This window comes from Acanthaster planci, linkage group LG03, assembly GCF_054643075.1.
Source record: "Acanthaster planci isolate LZ-2023a linkage group LG03, COTS_SCS, whole genome shotgun sequence".
NCBI classification, from domain to species: Eukaryota; Metazoa; Echinodermata; class Asteroidea; order Valvatida; family Acanthasteridae; genus Acanthaster; species Acanthaster planci.
The window spans coordinates 7,394,326-7,417,573 of NC_141779.1; the positions used below are offsets into that span (position 1 = coordinate 7,394,326).

Consider the following 23,248-nt stretch of genomic DNA (forward strand, 5'->3'; position numbering starts at 1 on the left):
GTGATCAGCAGTTCAGTTTGAGTAGGCAGTACCTTTTGAGTAGGGGGTAAGGATCTGTTCTACCTTGTCTGTGCATGTTTAAAAACTAACAACTTCATCCTGGTACATGGTAATTACAAGGAAGAGGTTGCAGAACTTGGTATACATGTAGTTCCCCTAGAGGATTTGTCAGCATGTCTGTTCACTTGAGGTGGACTTAGTATAGTTCCCCTGGAGAATTTGTGAACCTGTTAGTTCTCTTCGGATGGACCTGGTGTAGTTCAGCTTTGAGAATTGTGGACTTGGTATAGTTCACCTTAATTGCATGTTGTCATCATTGGTTTTCATCCGTCCATCTGTACAGACGATGGAATGGTGCCAAGAGTTGTCACATTACCTGCAGCAATGGTCGTGGCTAAACAGTTCCACTCTCGAGTGACGGTCTCTCCTGCAGCTTGCACAGGAAGCACGAGCTGCTGCTCTCCATTTCCTCTTTTGCCTCTTTTTTGTACTGCGGGAAGGTGCATTGTTCTTATGCATGACAGGTCGCATATTGCTTATGTTCCATGTACATATACATGTACCAATGCTATATGCAAGAAGGGGGTCCTTTAGCACATCACTACCGCAGGTTAGGTGAAAGGAGGTATCCGCTCGATCTCAGGCTTGAGGGACATTTTCCCAGGATTACCCCCTCTTATCTCGAGGGAGTGGGCTATGCTCTGCAGGCTTATTTCAATCTATGTTTGGGTGTTTGTGTTGTGGCTCTCATAAATGACACCCTGCACTATACTGTGTGGTATCCCATATAACTTGAGTATAAAGGAGACAGGGTGGTCCTTATTTCCCGCTTGGTTGGAGAGGGACTCTGCCCAATGTCCTGTTTGGAGGTATCCCTTTCAGTTTACTTATATCATGTAGTGCACAGCCCGTATCTCAGAAGTGAGGGGGGGGCACAGTTTATGTGCATGGTCAGCCACGTTAGAGTAAGCATTTGCTTAACCTCAGGCTCAGAGGAATTTTCCATAAGCTTAACTCTTGTACCTTGAGTGGTAAGGGGCAGGCATAGATGGTTAGTAAAGTAAAGCAGTAAAGACAAGCAGTCCTTTGGTACATCTTACAGCGTCTGCTTGCCAACTAATTATTGTAGTTCTTAGCCTCATTGGGCAGACCATCCTTTGGCGTATTGGACCGATCATACTTGTATTTCTAGTTACATGTATCTTTCTACATGCTTTTCACTTATTTAAATGCGTGATGCCATGTATAAGAGAATATTGCCAAAAGTAAGGCCCTTCTAATGAGTGTAGTTTATGTACTATATATAAACTTGTTATTGTGTTATTGGTAGTTTAGCCCGGTCAATTTCAATCATGTTGGAAAGGCTTGTAATTGTTTATTACTAGGTGTAGATATTCCTTAGCAATGAGCAAAATACACGTTTTGCTGAACTAGTAAATTGAGCTTGTGAATGGGCCTAAAGCAGTTTGTTGGCAATAAAGCATGGCAGAGGCAGTCAAAGGAACAGGTAAAAAGTGTCCATCCTGTCCATTCCATCCTCTATGGCCAAAAGGCATGAAATGAAAACTTCCACAAAATGTTTATGTCGAAAATGCACATCCCCCTCCCCTTTACTTGTGGTATCCTAGCCTCGATCAGTGACTCAGTGGCTATTTTAAGGAACATGGAACAGGTCACAGTTGAATATTTGGAAGGTTAGCCTTTATATGTCACTTGAAGCACTTTGATATGAGCTGTAATTTCCATACTCCAAACAGATATTGGTTTTGACTACCAATCAATCTCAGCAGAGGCAAACTTTGTCACATTAATCTGGTACACCAATTTTAGTCATGTACATGTACATTCCACCATGAGTACCTGTTGTCCTACAGTAAATGCATGCTCAGAGAAGGCCATATTGAACTCTGCAGCCATCATGTCTGTATCGTAGGCTTCAGGTGTGCTACTGTTGGGAATAAAAACAACAAATACATGAACTTTAAAAAGGATTTAAAACCATTCATGAGGTTTTTAAAAAATAAGTTTGTGTAACTTTGCTTTTTGAGTGAGGCACCCAAAAAGTATCTTTCCACATTGAATTGCTTGTCTGACCTCGAACAAATTTCACTGAAATCCATGTATCCCATGTACATGCTGATGTATTTAATGCAACCAATTGTAGGATAAAGCAAAACAAATGTTTTCTTATCAAATAACTCTTACCAAACCAATATGGTTGAGACCACAGAATGACCTTGTCAGATACTGTGAAATGTGAATTGGCTATATCCACAAGTGTAAATTTCTGACTTATATATAGATGAAGAGCTGTTAACTTGGGAAAATTACTTAAAAATTAATAAAGAAATTTGGGTCCTGTTCACAAATACATGGACATAGTATTTACATACATATACTGTACAATGTAAATACATGTACATGTACCGTACAATGCACATGTATGTCTAATGATTCTTAAGCCAGTAAACTCAAACAAACCAGCATGTTTCTGTCACTTTTCTTTTGAAGTGGGTAATGGGGCCCACACACTAGCGCGGGTCATATTATTCTAATAGTGTTTTCAAATGAGTGGATTCGGCTTAGACTTTGGTTTTGTTGGTTCCGGCCATTTTGAAAATTTTTAAAACCACATGTTCAAGTTCTGACTGGAACCAATGAAACCAAAGTCTAAGCCAAATTCACTAATTTAGAAAATGCTCTAAGTGAGCAGGCATCCCTCAAAAACAGACACAAATAGATATACATGTGTTTTAGTATCAAACATTTATTCATAAATTTATACCTAGGAACGTTTAATAGTCATTCCTATTTGTCAACAGCTTGTCACGTGGCTGGTCTTAACACTTGATTAAGTACCAGCCCCTGGGTAGCAACATACATGTAACTCTACTTCTGATCTGCATTGATGCTACAATGTCAAAATGTTTTTGGTTTCATCAAAGAAGCTACAGTGTTCATCCCAAAGTGGGTGGGTTTTAAAGCTCAGAGAAATATGGGGTAAGAAAGTAATTATAATGCTTTAAGAAGACATTTTTAAATGAATTGTAATTTAGAACCATTATATGAGAATAGATTCAAATATTGCCTGCTTTCCCCAATTTACTTTTGCTGATTAGACAATTTTGAAATGTAATTTTTTCTGATCACAGAGGCTAAAATGTTCTACCAAAAGTGGGTGCATTTTGAAGCCAAGGGATTTTTGAAGTCAGAACTGTGTATAAAGTTTCAACTACAGATATATTTCAATAAATTGTAATTTAAAATCATGAAAACAGAGCAATAAATGTAAACTTCTGGACTAAGCCTGAATAGTTGAGATGAAGTGTAATGTGTGCACCAATTTATTTATATTCGGCTTTTATGCACCTCACAGTTGAGACATAAATTACCCAAAGTACTGAAGATTTTTTGTTGTGAAACATAATGTTCAAATTTTCTTGCCATGCAATCCTCTGGATTACAAATGGTTATAACATTTATTGTCAGTTCGTGTTACTTAAATTGGGCATAAGCAGAAGCTAGGCATTTGACAATGGCCAAGGAACAAAAATAGGAAAAAACAATAAGGTGTAACGACACTATTTTGGCAGGATGCATAGACTGTATGCGAGAACCAGTGCAGCATTGCTTCAATGGATTGTGTATCATTGAGCATGTTTTCACTCCCGCAACAGTGACACCGGAAGAGAACTCGTGAAAATAATGAAAGTTTCTTTCAAAAGTTGCAAATGTCCATGTACGTAGGGAAACATACAAGTTTTTTGAGGTGAAAACGGTTGTGAGAGGTGTTTTGTGAAGACAGAAGACTACAGGATTAATTGTTATTATTACTAAGGGAATAAATATGAGTTTGGACTGGCTCAGGAAAATGGACATAACTAATGCACGAGCCGCAGGCAAGGGCAAATATCAGCATTCAGTCTCCTGAGCCGGTCTTAAACATTAGTTTAACACCGGCTAAGCACATGCAGTATTTATTCCCATTCACAAATACCTTTTCAGTCAGAGCATAAAAAAAGGCAATATAGGATGAATTTCCAGCAATTTTGAGCTAGAATTTTACTTTCAGTTTCCCAAACAACCCCATCCATTTATGGAATATTCCTTGTGCAAAATCGTCCAATTGGCACATGCGTGGTGAACCGCGTGCACACAGACTCTTGACCAATTAGAATTGATTAAACTGTCTTGTACCCAGGTGTCAGCATGTGATTTACACAATGGGAATTAACACTTCTTAGTGGGCATTATCAAATGTTAACATGTGGTCAAGTTGCATGTTGTTGAATAGGGAGACTGAGGTATTTATCAATTTTTTAAAATTGTTTTTTCCAACTTGTCAATAAAAATGTTAGGTTGGTGTCAAAAGTTTAGGGTCCGTCAGGAAACCGGAAGCACAAGCATTGGGGGGGCATGTTTGAAGATATTTACCAGCTAGTTTTACATGCATGTATTTATTCCCTTATTTATGTCCCACCCCTTACATGGTCAACATTTCAGTAGTTGGTGCATGTGCCTGTCCACTTTGTTGAATTGTTCCTGTTTCCTTGGTTATGTATGTCTGCATACTAAACTTCTGTACTACCTGCCTTTAAATGTGATGTTTTTAGTTTTATAAAAGTTTTAATTGAATTGTCTTTTGGATATTGGTTCCAAAGCCAAAACTGGATAAAACTAAACAGTATTGAACTGAATTCAACTGAATTGATCTGATTAAAAACTTACTTTTTCTTCTGCAAGAAGTCCACCTCCAGAGTAATACATCCGATAAGTTGTGTGCTTTTGTTGAATTCATAGGGTTTTACTGCAGCAAAAAGTGTGCAAGGTGATTAAATGTAGGAAAACTAAGATTCATTGCAATATAAAGATGGTCATAGATATCAAAAGACATTCATATATACATGTACATGTATATATACAGTGTGTGTATAAAACAAACGTATGCCCAGCCAACAGCATGGCAATCAATTGTTACAAACTGGACAAGTGAGCTACAGGCTGCATTTTCATGACATCATTAACAGCACACTTTATTGCCTGATTCATTAAACTGAGTGGCAGCACAATGAACCAAAATAAATGTTCAGGCCATGTAAACCCCCAATGACTGTCACTGACAGCTGCATATGGGACAAGAACGCATGATAGGGCAATGTAAGTGTATCATCAAAAGAGCAGATCACAGTCAAACTGTCAAGCTTCAGTGGTTCCCTCGATTTTGTGCACACAAAACATCTGGTATACCATGTGATATCAATGGCTTACCAAGTTGTCAATGGCACATCACTATTGCATATATCATTCTACAGCAAAGCCCGATGATATAGCATTGTACAAATAGTTATCAAGAGCCAGTGTTTGTCACGTCTGTGGTGTTAGACTTCATTTAAAAACTGCTATGTTTCTATCAGAACCAATAGTTTTTATTCAAATATAATCTTGTGATTGAGGCAGTTTGTTGTGAAATAACTCCAGCATGAAATCGTAAATGTTATATTACATGAATAATAATATGTTATGTTCCATCAAATGTTTGCATTTTGATGGCAACATGCATTTATACATGTAGCCTGGATGTTTCTCAGGCCGGGGGGGGGGTAAATAAGGTGAATATTCCACTATTTTGATCCCACTTGCACTGTACCTTCAATGTCTTGATTGATAGACAGTACTGCCCATTTCCTCTGGAATAAAACAGACATTCATGTAAATGTACCTTTGTTAAAAGTGTAATTTTTATCCATTCCTTGTTGAAACATCAGTGTGAGTTTGCAATTCATCACATCAGGCATGTTATTTATTTCGAGGGTCCACAAACGTATTCATACAGCATGTTTTTGAAAACTATTAAAGATTCCAAGGATTGCATCTCTGTAAACTATACTTTGCATGCTGATATTTCAATGATTTCCTGTAGGCTGGTCATTTACCACTTGCTGCATGTAAATCTACATGAATATGTTCGCTTCATAATGCATTTACACTATTTACTGTAGTAAGAGTGTGATACATGTACTTCCAGGTAAAGAGTGCAAAGATAGATCACATGTAAGATGGATCAAATATAAAACAATATTGTACATGGACAAAAGCACTGCTTTCTAAAATTAAGAGACACATTGATCACCAGCAGATTTTATGAAACTTTACGCAATGGCGTAACTTCACTTACGCCACATTTTATTATATTAAATAAGAGTGATTTCCGAAAACTAATGCACTGCACAAGTCCACAATTTTAAGCAACAAATTATGGCATAACTAGTCATTTCAGGTGGTCTAAGTTGTGCCAGACAAGCGAAATGAACGATTTGATTTATGATTTGATAAAATTTGAGATTTGGGGCTATCTGTTTTCCATTGAAGACAAAAGACTTTGGGATAATGCCACAGCTTGCTGAATAACTACATGCTCAGTCCAAACGGAACCTGTCATTGGTGGGAAGAAAGCTGACACTACCACGCTTGCAGACCACCTGGGCTGTACTGCGAGCGTGGTGGGCTGTGACATGAGTGGTCTCACATAGCAGTACAGCACATGGAACATGTACTACTTGCCCAACTCAAGAGTTTTACTGTCAGTCTAATGCCTGTCACATTGAAATTATAAGGTAATATGTTTTGATTTGTTGTCTGAGATTGAAAAAAAAGGAAATTGATTTTTTTCAATTTTCGTTTATGATTTTTTGACATTAGTCACACAAAACTTATTCAGCTAGGGGTTGATAGATCCCTCCTTCCAACGCTTTGCAGTGTTTTGTCAAATCGTTCCTAAACTGTTTGTTTTCTTGTCACCACTTCCACACCTCTTAATCTCACTTGTAGTGTTCCATAGGCACGAAATTAGGTCCCATAATTTTTCTCGTCATGGTAAACGATGCTGCTCAGAGACACCAGCAAATTGTTGGAAATGTGTTGATGATCTGCATATTCTTGATATTATAAACAAGCAACAATCAAGTATTCAATCACATACATGTACATGTATCTGTCTACTTGCCGATTGGTGTTCCAAAATGATATGATACTTAATCCTGTTAAATGCAAAGCTTTGCATTTCTTTTTCTTGCATAATCCACTGCCTCCTCGGCATCTTAAAGTTAACGATGTGCAACTTGAGCTTGTTTCATCTATCGAGTTACTTGAAAAAAATCATCCAAGATGACCTCTGGTTGGACCAGCAGGTTCAGCAACTCATTGTGAATACCCCACGTAGACTTATATTTTAAGTAAACTGAAGAAAAAAGGTATCAACACTAATGATCTTTTTTATAAAACACATTCTGTACTTGACTATGGTGCAGTGGTGTAGTCCTCAGGTCTGCAATCACGTTGAAAATATCAAGAGAGTCCAGAAACATGCAATTCGCATAACTTCTTACCAAAATGTTTCACCATATACAGATGCACTCAATTTTTATATCAAATTGCTCTCAGACACACATGTTGACCTTACTATTCAATATGCCAAAGAATTGTGAGTTTCTGAAAGACATTGTTCACTGCTCCCAAATTCAAGGTCCACCCTCACCGAATGGACTCTTCGAAACTAAAAACCATTTGATAATGCCTTTGATCAAAACTCAACGGTAAAAAAAATCCCCTATCCCTTCTATGATCCAACTAATCAATTCTTAGTAATTGCTGTGTTATAATATTTTTAATGCTATTTTTTTACCCCCGATCAATTCTGATGTTATGTTTGAATCGTTATTTTTCTTAATCAAATTTTAAATTGTGTGTTAACTTGTTTGTAATATCATTTCTTTTGTGTAACTTTTATGCGTATACCTTTTTCAATAATCATTGTTAAGGTTTAAATTATTGTAAACCAACATTTTTTGTCCTTGTGATTTTTTTTGTCCCTTTAACAATAAACCAAATCTACTGACTTAATGATTAGTGAGAATATTTTCAGTTGGATCGCATGACTTGCGATTAACTTGTGATCATGGTGATTCATTGCTAAATCTTCTCTGACAGGTTTTTCACAGAAATTTGCTGAGGCAAACTCTTTAGGCATGCTTTATGATTAAAAGAATTATTCAAATAGTGCTGACTGAACTGAATCAAACTCACTTTTTACCCAATCATTAGAATTCCTTTGAATATGTACAATGTAACAGCCTTACAAACTTACCTGTCACCTGTTTGACAGAGTATTCATGTAGGCCTTTTAGTATTTTTTTCCCCAATTTGAACAGTTACAAGGAGATATTGGGATGCCAAGGGCTGATCGTTTGGCATTTCCAGGATACCTCTGATGATTGCAAAGTAAACATTCTAGTCGAGCCAAAGACAAAATGAAGCACACCATAATGAATGACACCTTTTCAGACCGAAAAGTTTCATGGTTTAAAAAATATTTTCAAATTAAATTTTAGACTAAAAATTAGATTGCATTTTTAGATAACACATTTTCAGAAAGTTGAGGTCTCAAGGTACATGTACATGTCTTGGCCTTAGTGATATGAAACAGTATGAAATGAAAAGAAAAGAAGTCTATTTTATTCATAAATTGGTTGACTGATTAATTGGCTACAAACAGAATCAAGAGGAAAAGTTGCGCAATTCATCACTGTGCCAAAAAACCCAACTTTTTGAGCCGTCTTCAGCCAGGAATTGACGGTTTTGGAGCACAATGAGCAGCGCCCACTACTGTTGAGATATGTAGAGTCTACTGAATGTGACTGCTGTTGATGGTGTTGGGCCCAGTGCGCCGTGTCATGCATTCGCTCGTATGCCATCGACTTCGTTGCCATTGTGTGGACTTTGTGTGTGAAGGTTAGTCATAATTTGAGGGTTATAACACAGCTGAAGTGGAATTTAAACTGAAAAGTAGTTCAAAGAAATGTAGCCTTTTGTCACGAGTAATGTAGACTGTCGATCCTAACAAACGCTGGAGGGTGAAGAGATTTTTTTGCACTAGTTGACACGTTAATGAGCCAAAACGATCACATTTCTACCTGCTCGTGGCTTGTCTTGGACTTGATATTGTGTCATGGCTAGGAATAGCGGATAAAAGAGTTTCTCAAAATTCCTAGCGGTTGGCCAAATAGAATATGTGATTTGAAACTCCTCTCTTTGAGTGTGAAATAAATATCTCAACACATTTTGTGTTGTTTTATTTCTATAGAGCGTTAATCAAAACTTTTGACAAAGACTTCTGAGAAATAAATAATACTGAAAATTAAAATTGTTTTTTTTGCAGATAAAAATCAAGACAAAATATGCAGGTGGAGCTACATGTACTTCCATGGACAGAAACATGGTCTATTTCAACTTGAACTGGAAGATAATTAAAATAAAAACTTGAAAGGAAAATCATGTTGAACAAAAGAGGCCAATTTCATTAAGATCGCCAGCAAAATACATGTACAAACACAATTCCATTCCCTGACCTCGCAGGTTCAGAACGCACTGAGGGAACAGTCACCCAATGAATATTGTTCTTTAGGAAGAATTGAAACTCATGATTGAATGGGAAAGAGAGTGAATGGGAAAGAGAGTCACTGGGAAAAGGTAACTTGTTCAATTTTTCAGATTGCTTCACACTTTTAATCACAAAAATACTTATCGAAAGAGGGACCCAGACCAAGTGAGGAACTTGCTTAATTGAAATAATACTGTACCTCTCAAATAAAGAAAAAAATCAGTGTTATTTTGTTTTAAAAATTCAATAAATTCAAAGAATATTAAGTGAAAGTGAAATGAAGTCAAACAATTTCCTTTCGCCATTTCCCCCTTCCTTTCCTATTATGTTGCAATGAAATACAAATGCATAATGATCTCACTTCCAAGCTGAGGTGATCATCTCTTTAAAGTGATCACAGAATTAAAAAAAAAATGCAGCAGCCACGGGCTGCCTGCTCTTTCCAGAAAAAACTGTCAATAGAGGGCGCCATCATTGATGGAGATAAATAATCATGCACTTTTGCCAATGCATCATTGCAAAAATGTCTTTCTGTAGCCAAATTGGAAATCAATTGATTTCAATTTTTGTCAATAACACATTCCTTTCTATCTATCTACAAGGTTTCAACTAAATCAGACATGTACTTCAGGAGATATATGTACATGTACATAAAATGGCTTTAAAGTTGGCACCTTTAATGTCATGTCCCGTGACACCTGATGACGTCAAGATGACGATTTTGTTCTAGGACTCTAGCTGGTGGAACAACAATGTGCACCTAACATGAAGTCAGTCAGATTGATATAAATGCCGAAATCTGGCTGTTGAGAAAAGTATACGAAACCTATGGGAAAAATTAAATATTCAAAATTCTATAATAAATCAGGTGATGGAGTCCATCATGTCATGCTTTAAGGCACAACTTCACTATAGGGACAATTCCACAGCAACTTGACAAGACCGCCAAAGTTTCCATTGATTTTACAATTTTTTCTCCGCTATTGTTGGTTGGGGGTAACCTCATTTGAATGACACTGAGGGGATATTATTGCAACACTAAACAGAAAATTATAATCAATGAAATTATTCATTTCTTGGATGTGGCTAAGTATTTTGGAAATTGGCAAACATCATTTATTAACTACTGATGGCCAAGAAATCCTGAGCACAAAGCAGTTCAATCAACCATGTCAGAACTGCTTGAAATGTGACAAGAATTGAACTGAATTCTATGCAGGATACGTGTGTGGTGAACGAAAAAAAAATCTTCCAATCAAAAGAGAACACTGTTTGCACACGGCTTTAAGTAGACTTCATATGAAATGCTTTCAAGGACTCCTGCAATGCCCAGAACAGCTACCTGTGGCCAAATAAATTGGTGAAGCTGGTTCGACACAACACCTGACGAGATGTCGGTGTTCCTGTCCATGATGATAGTCATGGGACTGATCCCGAAACCCAACCTGAAGTCCTACTGGACGAGAGACTCAATACTTGAGACTCCGTTTTTTCTTGATACCATGCCACGGGACAGATTTATGGACTTGTTGGCCTATCTGCATTTCGTTGATAACAGCCGTGCAGATGCGACTGATTGACTCTACAAAATCCGCCCAGTGGTAGACGAACTGACCAAGAAGTTCAAGTCTGTCTACTTTCCATCCAGCAACATTACTACCGACGAGTCCCTTTGGAAATTCAAAGGGAGACTGAAGTTCAAGCAGTACAACCCCAAGAGGCGTGCAAGGTTTGGCATCAAGGTGTGTCGAGTCTGCCACAGCATGGGTGTTGCACCTGGAACTTCAAGATTTACACCAGTCAAGACTAGACTGCTGGACTGGCAAGTACGAAAATCATACTTGACTTGAATGCCGATCTTCTTGGCAAAGGGTACACCATTTTCCTGGACAACTGGTTCAGCAGCCCAGAACTGTACGTCAAACTACACGACCAGAAGACGAACGTCGTCGGTCGGGCCGGTGAGACAAAATCGTCAAGATATGCCCAAGGACTTGTGCTCCTTGAAACTTGAGAGAGGGGATGTTGTTCACCACTCCAGCATCAAAGGCTTGCTCGCCTTGGTCTGGCGAGACAAAAAAGATGTCCGTATGCTGTCCATGATGCACACAGCCGAGATGGCTGACACTGGCAAGCTGAACCGTAACGGCATCGCTTTGGAGAAACCCAAGTGTGAACTCTACTACAACGAGGGGATGAAGGGTGTGGATATTGCAGACCAGCTGGCATCGTCACACCGCTCCGTCAAAAAATCAATCAAATGGTATAAGAAAGTGTTCTTTGTTTGGCTTGATGTTGCTCTTGTAAACTCTTATCTTGTGTATAAGGAAATTGCTAGCACTGACAGTTTTTTGACATTTAGACATATGTTGGTGAGTGAAATTTCAGAGTTGCGTGCACCAAATTTGCCAGTGAATTGATCTAGAGGTAGACCAACCCGTCTTCCTGGTCCAGGTAGACTGATAGGAAGATATTTTGCTGCAGAAATTCCCCCAACTGGAAAACGAGCTAGATTATACAGACGGTGTGATGTTTGTTCTAGAAATGGCAAAAGAAAAGAGACTAAAGTGATGTGTGAAATTTGTCAAGTGCCACTTTGCGCTGTTCCTTGTTTCAAGGTTTATCACACTTAAATCAATTGCTTACTTATGCAAAGTTTCTTGTACTCCAAGACATCATAAATGAAATAGTATACAAAATTTTCTGATGTTTGTTCAAGAAATGGTAAAAGAAAAGTGACTAAATTGATGTGTGAAATTAGCCAAGTTCCACTTTGCGCTGCTCCTTGTTTCAAGGTTTATCACACTTGACTCAATTGCTTATTTATGTAAAGTTTCCTGTATTCCAAGAAATAGTACATGAATTTTGAGGCAAATCAAGGTTTATTATACTTGAATCAATTAATCCTTCATGCACAATTTTGGCAAACTTTTTCCCAAGAATTTTCTCCTGTGTCAAGACATCGTGTAATGCAACTACTCTCCGTTTTCTTGCCTTCTTTTGGCTAAGTTTTTTTTACAACTGTTTCCTCTAATTTGAAGACATCGTGTAATGCAACTACTCTCCGTTTTCTTGCCTTCTTTTGGCTAAGTTTTTTTTACAACTGTTTCCTCTAATTTGAAGACATCGTGTAATGCAACTACTCTCCGTTTTCTTGCCTTCTTTTGGCTAAGTTTTTTTTACAACTGTTTCCTCTAATTTGAAGACATCGTGTAATGCATCTACTCTCCGTTTTCTTGCCTTCTTTTGGCTAAGTTTTTTTTACAACTGTTTCCTCTAATTTGAAGACATCGTGTAATGCAACTACTCTCCGTTTTCTTGCCTTCTTTTGGCTAAGTTTTTTTTACAACTGTTTCCTCTAATTTGAAGACATCGTGTAATGCAACTACTCTCCGTTTTCTTGCCTTCTTTTGGCTAAGTTTTTTTTACAACTGTTTCCTCTAATTTGAAGACATCGTGTAATGCAACTACTCTCCGTTTACTTGCCTTCTTTTGGCTAAGTTTTTTTACAACTGTTTCCTCTAATTTGAAGACATCGTGTAATGCAACTACTCTCCGTTTTTTTCTTTTTTTTGCTAAGTTTTTTACTGGAAGGTTCTTTTTTTGGAAGAAAGTTTTGAAGAAAGATAAAGTGATTGTAAATATGAGGAGAGAAAAAAAAGAAATGACAAATCGTCAAGAGAAGAAGAAAAGTGAGAAAAATTTGTCTTGTGTTTTTCTTGTGTCTGTTTATTTTATAATTATGGGCAGGATTAGTTTGGAAAGATAGTTTTCATGGGTTGGTTCAAACTTTACTTAGAAGGGGCTGTTTATAAATATCATTACATACAGAAAGGGGATTTGAATAGAACTTGCAAAAAAACAACTTAGAAATGTGCAACAAAATTATGAGCAAACTTTGCGCACAATAAAACATTAGGGGAATTTTACGGGAAATCTTCACTGAGTATTAGATGAAATAAAACTTGTTAAGTGTGTAGTGACCTGTACTTTGTAGTTCTAATTTATCGCATGGAAAACTATTTATCTAATTAATAATGCAGCCGAAAACCACTCTACACTTTCCATGACATAAGCCTGAACATCCACTATAACAAACAGTCCTTTTGGAATCACGATTTATGTCCCAATTAAGGTTATACCTCTTAATTGACATTCAATTATAAATTAACTAATTGTAAACATTGTTTTGCTAGTGTTCCATGGGAAGTTCCAATGTGTTACCTTAGTTTGGGTTTGGAATGATCCACATTTACACTTTTTATGAATGGCGGAGCAATATGTCCGGGATCCTCGCTATGAACAGTGCCTTAAGGCTGTGGGCGTTGGTCGTTCGAGAACTTTCTCGGGTGCGGCCATTTTGCTGCTGATCGAGCAACGCCCAGGTAAGAAAGTTTTGCTCCAAAATTCTTCACTTTCTGTACTTTTTGTGGTTAAGTACCCTCACAGGGCTTATCATCCTCATAACCGCTGATCATTATAGAGCATATCAGTTGATCTTATACATAAGGATAGTGGGATTTTGATTCACTTTTTGAGTGGTTTTATGATCATATTGTTGGGGATTCTTCTGCGATAGATTGCAGTGTGGCATACGTTATACACATGTATATGTATACACACAAAGCATGTTACGTTACATTTACGTCGGACGTGGTGTGCGCTGTAGGCCTCGTGTGTACGACTCGCACCGGTGGGTCGCGCGGCCATTGCTTTCATAGTGTGCTTACTTACAAGATGGGGTACGCTGTCAATATTTTATGCAGTGTGCATTCTATACAAGTATTCATACTGCAGTTCTATAATCCCTGTAGTTAAGAATATTATTTATCATGCCACTTTTGTGAATTATGTTTGCATTAGCTCAAGCTTTGGGGGAACTTGCCTGCCACAGGGTTCCTGCACCACTTTAGGCTACATCACTGCTAAGCCACCACACCAGGGTAATTATTTAACACAAAGTGTTGATACAATGTTTCAACTTGACATTTTTACAACATTGTGTACACTAGATGGATAAGTGTATTAAATGTGTTGTATTTTGTATACAATAAATATCTTTGGTTGTAAACACTTATGCAACAATTTTGCATACAGGGAAATGTTTACCGAGAGAAGCTGATGAGATGAAAGCCACAAATAATAATTAAATCAATCAACCAATTAAATCAACATCCGGTTTCCGACTGAATTCTTTGGGGGAATCAGTCAAGGGAGAGTGCCTCATCTTCTATCACTGGAGGATGGACCTACCACCCCACTACCAGGGGCGGCCTGGTCACAAGTGCACTCTATGTACAAGTTGGGGCTGGGCATTGATGCTGGGCATGCATGGACTACTGGAAAGTGGATACACGAGCCACTGTGCCTGCTAAAAGCAAGTATAGACCGTGTGAACTTAGCGGGCGCTGCACTCTTCGCTGTGACTGAGCGTCCTTTGGTAGTTAGTGTTGTCGCGTGGGCAAGGCAAGTGCGGGGTACCTAATATTTTGTTGAACGGGATCCAAATACCCCAGCAGGGTTCATGACCACACAGAGCCGGGCTGTGCGCAGTGTGTGACCTAGCAAACTTGGCAGATAAGGCCTGGTGGCCAATATAGGTGTCTGAGGTTGCAATTAGCAAAATGGGAAAAATAATCCCAGCAGCCAGGTAGGTTGTGGTAAAAATATCCTGGGGGGAAGGGGTTAATTATAACTGGTGACTTCAGTGTCAACGTTGATGTTGATTCTAGATCCATTGCTTCGGATATGGTATCGAATATGTTGGTACATGTATCTATAATGGATTCCATGAATTTCATGCAAGTAGTGGATTCGCTAACTCATCCTACATGTAATTCAGATCCTACTGTAGACCTTTTTCGTGTGATGTCACAATTGTGCTGGACTGCGATGTGTTGCAATGATAATGAGTGCATAGTGTTGTGATGGTAATCTACTTATTCAAGGTAAACTAGTCAAACATGCAGCGCTCACATGTGCACTCGTACGCGGCTGAAGCTGGCTGTAGGAATATATGCGATGACCGCGGACAAGGCAGTCCACATGTGGCGGTATTGTTTACATTTAGTCACGTGGGTGAAAATGGTCTATAGGTGATATTGATTTCTATAAAAAAACACGTACATGTACAATTAGACATACTGTATGTAACAACTCAGTTTACTTAACTGGCTCACCTGAAGTAGGCTAAATCCAACTGTACCATGCTGCATACCTGGATAGCTTTTTACACTGAAAACGTATTCTGAGCTGGGGGACGTTTTCACCATTATGTGCCTAGTAAAAGCAAAAATTAAAAACTTATTTCACTTTTTCTCTGTCTACAATGAAATATGCTGCAAACATCACAAAACTGCTGCTAAGCTAACCTGAAACCAAAGATACGGTAACCTTATCAAAGAGCGTCATTTGAATGAAGTTCATAAAATTATTCAATTGTTTCCAAATACAAAGTACATTGTACAGTATCTGTTCCATTCTTCCAAATCAGTTTAGACTAAATATATTTACATCTAGATGTATGAAGCATTTTAACAATAACAATGCAGCAACCAACTGTGATGATCATTGCTGAAGTACGAAGATCAAGCAAAACTTCAACAAGGTCCACTTTGAAACCGAGGTTTGTGTCTTGTTTTCGAACATAATGACAGCATTTCACTTGCAACTTGGATGTATAAACTTGAAAGTTGCCTGAAGTTAATGACACTGAAGACATAAAAACTTGGCAATGTGCCAACGTTGGCTGACATCACTTACTCTACAACATGCTGGCTGGAGCATGTTGCTCTTGGATTGATTCCATTTCACTAACTCCTAAGGGAGCAGTGGCTTGGGGGAGGGAATGTGTCCCTCCCTGACCAAAAAGGGCCAAACTGTTTGGTTTTACAGAGGAGGACCACTTTTTGGGTCTGTTGTCCTGTTCCCCTTCCTCTCCAGTCCACGTAAAAACCATCACATTTAGCTTTACGCCTCAAAAAGGCCACAATGATAACATAAAAAAACCATCAACATTTTAACCTCAGCCTCACAAAAGGCTGTACTGATTTGAAGGAAAAGATTAAGCCCATGTGTACATCTAACGAAAATGTACAAAATAGTTTTTCTGATTTTGTTGTTAAATCTTGACTTACTTAGTCTTTTCATCGAAATATCCTGCTGAAATGATAGCACAATTCGTGAAGGAGAGCTCATCAGTGGGACATCTTGTAGCTTTCATTACCTGTATGTACATAAATGATACAAAAGATTGAATATTTGTGGTCACTCTGGGTTTAAGTTGCTGGTCGGTGGGTTATTTCATCAGGCTTAGTGCCTGACAGTGGAACACTGTGGGGGAGATCCCTGACCAGCTCCAACATGTCCAATCGGCGTGGCTACGTGTACATGTATAAAACTGAACATACATATACACTGTACATGTACCTTTTCTTTTTAGGTAAATCAACACAATTGAAACTGTGTACAAATGTACGGGACTACAACTTGAATTTTTGGCTCAGGAGTTTAAGCATTTGTTTGGTTCAACTATTACATTCTTGAAAAAATTTGTTTCCCATAATATTTGACATGTCTCGGCACTGCCCTTAGATTGTAGAAAAGTACCTTTTCTATTTCTTGGAATGTTCTAACACATGCAGATGTATCGATAATATCTGATGTATCTATTCTGCTTTGATATCCGTATAAACGATATCACTTTAACATTGAAATTGATATATATCACAAGTGCCAACAAAATGACAAAAAATAAAGCTATAATTTATAATAAAGTATTTGGTGAAAGAAGAATGTGCCTTTTCCAAGAGTTGTACTTGATGCGGGTTGCTCAAGAGAAACTCTAATGAATGAATGTATTATTACAGTGTTCGGCCCAATAAACCTCCTACTTCCCTTTCATGAATTGGATCTTGACACCACCAGCTTTCTCTGCTCTTGCCGACTGTCTGATCTTGCTGGCAACTATTGCAGTCTCACGGACTTGTTAAAATGTTCGTGCTAGTCATACAGCACTTCTTTTGCAGTTGATTTCCTCTGGCCCAAGGTAGGCCCATCCCCAACCTTTACAGTTGCCCTTAACCATTTTCACGCTCCTTTGAAGGGTCCACGTTATTTTTATTTTGCCATAAATGATCATAACTAAAGGTTAAATCCTTTAAAGAAATCTGGGAAAAATCAAAAGCCATAAACAGACACACAGTCTAATAGTGTTGTCATGGTACAGTTACACTGTTGCTTTATGTGGCTCCGAAATCAGCCCACGAGAATGTGTGGCATTCCAGACATCAAAACTGGCCAATCTACACCTGGAGCAAAACCTTAGATGATTTAAACTTTTGTGTGCCCTTTGTAATATTTCATGGCTTTGTCAATCACTTAGTCTTTCCCCAAGACCCCAGTGTTTAATGTCGGATTGTGCAGAATGTGCCCTCTTTATGGTCAGCATGCTGGTTAGCATAACAAGTCCCAAAATACCTGGAACAATGCTCTACTACAATGATCCAAATCATCCCTGACACCTGAACTGAGACTGATAACTTCACAGCCCACATGTCCCATGCTTTTATCTTGGAAATTACCCAAACTGCTATGGACAACTGTTTCCCAAGTAGGCTGAATCAAAACGGAGCTGAAAACTGAATACATGTACTTCAGCATTATAAAGACTGGTTCATACATGTACCTGAATCGGCCTTATAATACGATGAGCACTAACGCTTTCCTACCACAGCATGGTCCAAACTTGAAAACTGTACCCCATTTTGGGGGGGCAGGTTTAGCAAGTCATTTGATTTGGGTATAAAAGAACTGAACTGTCAATAACGCCTGCCGTTCCAGTCGCTGGCAAGCTGGGACTTCATAAGTTGTGCATTATTTTTTTTATTGAGAGGCGAACCATAGAGCTGTTTGTAGTGATCATGGACTGGCGAGACTTCGGAGTGCACATTCACATTAAAATGACGTGAGCCATCAGTGATGCTGGGCATTCCAAATGTGGACTGGCCAGACTTAAAAGATTTTATTGATACGTAAATGAGGTAAACTATCAATGAATCCGGCTGCTCAGATTGAAGACTGTCTGGAGTATGCACGCCTTTACATTTGAATATACCGTTCTTATCTTGGTGTTGTCAGGTGCTCTTTTGTCTGGGGAAGATTAAAAAGCTGACAAATTCCAGCAGACTTATTATGGCGGCTGCACGGCTAGGACCAATTGTTAAGCCCCCTAACCGCAAAAGGTATTTGGCATTGGTTCTGAGCTCAAAAACATTCTTCGAAAAAATTTGATATATCAGTTTTATTGATATCGGACCACCGACCGACAAGAGTTGGTCAGGGGTCATGATCAAGATGTTAGGGTTCAAAGCCGAGACTCGTAACGGTCTGCTTCTCCAGAACACAGACTGGTTGGAACTGGCGTTAGTCAATGATGACACACAAGGGACTGAGCTGTGGTGCATATGATCCAAACGCTCAGTTCCCCTATATAATCCAAACGCTCAGTTCCCCTATATAATCCAAACGCTCAGTTCCCCTATATGATCCAAACGTTCAGTTCCCCTATATGATCCAAACGCTCAGTTCCCCTATATAATCCAAACGCTCAGTTCCCCTATATGATCCAAACGCTCAGTTCCCCTATATAATCCAAACGTTCAGTTCCCCTATATGATCCAAACGCTCGGTTCCCCTATATGATCCAAACGTTCAGTTCCCCTATATGATCCAAACGCTCAGTTCCCCTATATAATCCAAACGCTCAGTTCCCCTATATAATCCAAACGCTCAGTTCCCCTATATGATCCAAACGTTCAGTTCCCCTATATAATCCAAACGCTCAGTTCCCCTATATAATCCAAACACTCAGTTCCCCTATATGATCCAAACGTTCAGTTCCCCTATATGATCCAAACGTTCAGTTCCCCTTTATAATCCAAACGTTCAGTTCCCCTATATAATCCAAACGCTCAGTTCCCCAATATAATCCAAACGTTCAGTTCCCCTATATGATCCAAACGTTCAGTTCCCCTATATAATGCAAACGTTCAGTTCCCCTATATAATCCAAACGCTCAGTTCCCCTATATAATCCAAACGTTCAGTTCCCCTATATAGTGTAGCTACCAGAGTGACGAGGTCTATTGTGGCAGTCTGTATCCAAAGCAACATAAACGTTGGTTACGCGAATTTTCTGAGCCTGTTTTTGTCTCGTAACGTACGGCCACAGAGAATGTACTAAGTACGTAAATGTGTGCGGATTGTTGCGGGATGGGAGGTAAGGATTGTACAAAGAACCTCACTTTTTGCCAATAATAATGCCATGAGAATGAAAGTTTTAGATTTGCGTCCGGAACATTTTGGAAAAACATAAGGCTTTTTCATTATTCATCAGCTTTTGTGCATGATGGTGAGCGCGAAGTGGCCAAGTGCGATGAATATGTAAAGTACGTAGTAAAAATTCACAAAAGATCAACAGCAACATGCAATATACTGCATTTCCTGGTAGGTGACACTGCTAAATTCTCCCTACATTCAACTGCGCTTAATGCATGGATTTAGTTCAACAATTGGCATGCCAGCCGCAAGTAGCCACAACCTCACAGTCCATATAAGGCAAATGAGGTCATCAAGTTGTCAAACAGAACAAGTTTTGATTGGATACAGCGTTCCGGCCAAGGCAAGTTGACATGCAATGGGACAGAAGCTGCATGGCCTTGCAGCGCTAACGGGATTGCTTGTACATGTACATCATTTACATGTACACATGTAAAGTACATGTACAGTAATGTCCGTGCTCGGTGGATACTTACATGTACGTATTCCCCGGCCGGGCCAGGGCAGTGCTTTATGTGTACAGTCTTACAGAATTTGATTGTTCGTGTAGTATAGGGCGTAGATACGCATTTTGGACCCTTACTGCTGTATGATTTAGGATTTGAAATGGGATTTTTATTCCTGCATTTTTCTGAAATAATGAATTTTTTTTTGAATAATGAACTTTTTCGGCGGGGTGTTTTTGACCATGCGGGCGTTGGACGCAAATCTAAAATTTTCACTCTCATGGCCTAAAATATAAGCTAATAGTAATACTAGGTTAAACGCTACAAAATTCAATAACAGCAGTTCCACATGTTAGCTATTACAAAAGTTTCTTTAGGGGAACATTTCCTTAAGTAAGCGCCAAAAATGTGTTATCTGGTGGGCAATGGGTTAAGCTAGCTAACTGGGCAGCTTTCAAAATGCAAAGCGTACGGAACCCAAAAAAGATGGCCCCGTCAGGTCTACGGAGTAGGGCCTTACCGTTCGGGAAGTACAAAAATGTAGGCCTAAGTAATAATAATATACTGACAAGGTCCTAAGTTTGACGTTAGGCCTTGGTGGTCGACTCACCCGAGCCATTTTCCTTGAAACTCAAATTAGGGGCCTAAGCTTAGGCCTACACCGTACACGTCGTAATTAGTCGAACATACAGTACTACTTCTAGTAGTACCGTATTTTACGCTTAGAAACACAGGAGTAAGTCGTGTAACGCGACAGGGCCAGCGCCGGCTCCGAGGTCAACTGTCACCGTAATAAAAGAGGGCGCTTTTTCTTTACCACTATATACGTGAGAGATATAAACACATGGGGGGGGGGTGCACTACGCCAAACAGGTAACACGCGCCCATAGGGAGTAGTGCACAATCAGACCGAAAAAGTGAGGCATGTTGACTCTCGTTAAGAGGTTGGCCTCCGTTTTCTCACCGGAAATTCAAGATTATGGCCAATAGATCAGTTTTCGTTTCAATTTTATGGTTGTTAGCAACAATTTTTTTCGCCTTTCCCCGGAAGATACCTCCAAACTATTAGTAAAACTATGCGCTCAGCTCTGAATGTAGCCTCCCGCCTCTATCCAAAAAAGGCCCGCAATTTGGGATTTTTGTGAATGAAATACCCCGAACTGTAAACTGTATCAGTCCCAATCTCGGGGTTTGTAGAAATAATTCTACTATTCCTCCTGATTATGGCATGCCCTATTGTAAAAACCCCGTGGGATACCAAATGTTAATAAGCTCGCGCACAGAAATATGACCATTTGGTGGAATGCACCCATAAGCACGCGTTAATAATGGAGATCAATGGCGCACTTGACGCGGAGCACGCTAAGGACGACGCGTAACGAATTTACTCCTTAATGTACAGTACATGTGCATTTGTTCACATGTACATTTGTGTACATGTACAATGTACATGTACATGGTCTTTTCATACAAGCAGAACGCGCCGAAGAACCCGACTGAAAAAACTTATTACTACACCTCATAAATATATATGAACAAATCGGAGCGCGTCATTGGCTGATTCCACCTCGCGTCTGGGAAGTAGGGGGTGCATCCGATTAGCTTCCCTGAATACAGCAGTGTTACACGCAAGGGAAGCCTCGAAATGAGGCTAATTGAATGCTGCAGCGTACTCGCCATGGCATTCTGGGAAAAAGGTCAAGTCCCCGCCACGTTCCATCATGTACAGTACGTCCATGCACGAACAGTCCATCCGTGACGTCATTACACTCGAGCGGCCTCCAGAGACCCGCCCGCCAGCGCAGGGTAGTGGTGGCTGACACCAGGGCAGGCACAAAGATCACGTGATGGCTAAACGAACGCTCTCGTGTAAGCTTGACATTGGGTGCGTTCGATTAGCTTACACGTGATCTTTGTGCCTGCCCTGGTGTCAGCCACCACTACCCTGAGCTGGCGGGCGGGTCTCTGGAGGCTGCCCGGGTGTAACGACGTCACGGATGGACGTTCGAGCATGGACATCAAAGAACAAACGTGGCGGGGACTTGACCGTTTTCCCAGCATGCCCTTGAGAATACGCTGCAGCGTTCGATTAGCCTCATTTCGAGGCTTCTATGTGTGCAACACTGGGGTATTCAGGGAAGCTGATCGAACGCACCCTTACACGTGTAAGCTAATAAACGAACGCACCGCTTTTATACCCGACCAGGTGACGTCATAGTGGTGCGTATCCACCTCGCTGCCGTGTGGTAGGTTTTTTTTTGGAAGCATAAAAAAAAAATCCCTCTGAAACCCGCCGCGTAAATATGCAGTCTGTGTCATGTAATATCTTTACGGAACCAGTCTGGAGTTGTATCCTAATAACTATTAGAGTAAAGACCCAAAACGTATGTCAGCACCTTACTATTGAAGCTATGTTTCTATGCACATCTGTACTCCACTATCATTAAATGAAAATTTAGCAGCTGAGAAACAACAATGGGGTCTGTGAGTACAAGTAGGCCCTAACATGAGATTTATGTTTGAATATTTTTGAAGTGTAGTGAAACAAATACAGCATGGTTTATTTCGGTGTAGGTCAGTTTGACTACTTCCTTCCGCTTCGCGTCGGGGGGTAGTCAAGCTGACCTACACCTTGGGACCAGCAACTCCCACTTCTTCCCTCAAACCATGCTGTATTGTACACTACCCTCTGTCTTTCTTTTGCTATTTGGGGGTGCACTTCAACTAGGGGCGGATACAATAAGAGGATAATTTTTACGGAACGATGATGGCATGTGAAATAGGTTACTCTATTATCGCGGTAGTTATCACATTTCCCGATAGAAAATTGCTCGCTCACCTTCCTGAGTTATTCTATCCTTGTTGTTGGTTAACTCTTACTTTTTAACTTGATTCATAAATTTGTTTGTGATTCAATTTATTTTCCTCTACGATAGCTTAGAAAATCTGTGTGCGGACCGTATGCAAGCGGAGGTGGAGACGCTTTATTGCTGTTTCGATATATGGTTTCTACGATGGCCTTTAAAGCA

General features: G+C 39.5%; 1 protein-coding gene across 1 annotated transcript in view; it reads right to left on the minus strand.

Annotated features, from left to right (window-relative positions):
- The window catches only part of nsf (N-ethylmaleimide sensitive factor, vesicle fusing ATPase), a 75,548-nt gene extending 54,554 nt beyond the window's left edge, over nt 1-20,994 (minus strand). The window contains exons 1-6 of the mRNA XM_022243306.2: nt 20,830-20,994; nt 16,573-16,661; nt 15,616-15,715; nt 5,648-5,687; nt 4,729-4,807; nt 1,861-1,948 (exon numbers count right to left, since the gene is read on the minus strand). Coding sequence (XP_022098998.1) covers nt 1,861-1,948; nt 4,729-4,807; nt 5,648-5,687; nt 15,616-15,715; nt 16,573-16,661; nt 20,830-20,838 — 405 coding nt within the window. The 5' untranslated portion in view covers nt 20,839-20,994. The remainder of the gene's footprint in view (nt 1-1,860; nt 1,949-4,728; nt 4,808-5,647; nt 5,688-15,615; nt 15,716-16,572; nt 16,662-20,829) is intronic.
- Nucleotides 20,995-23,248: the final 2,254 nt, after the last annotated feature.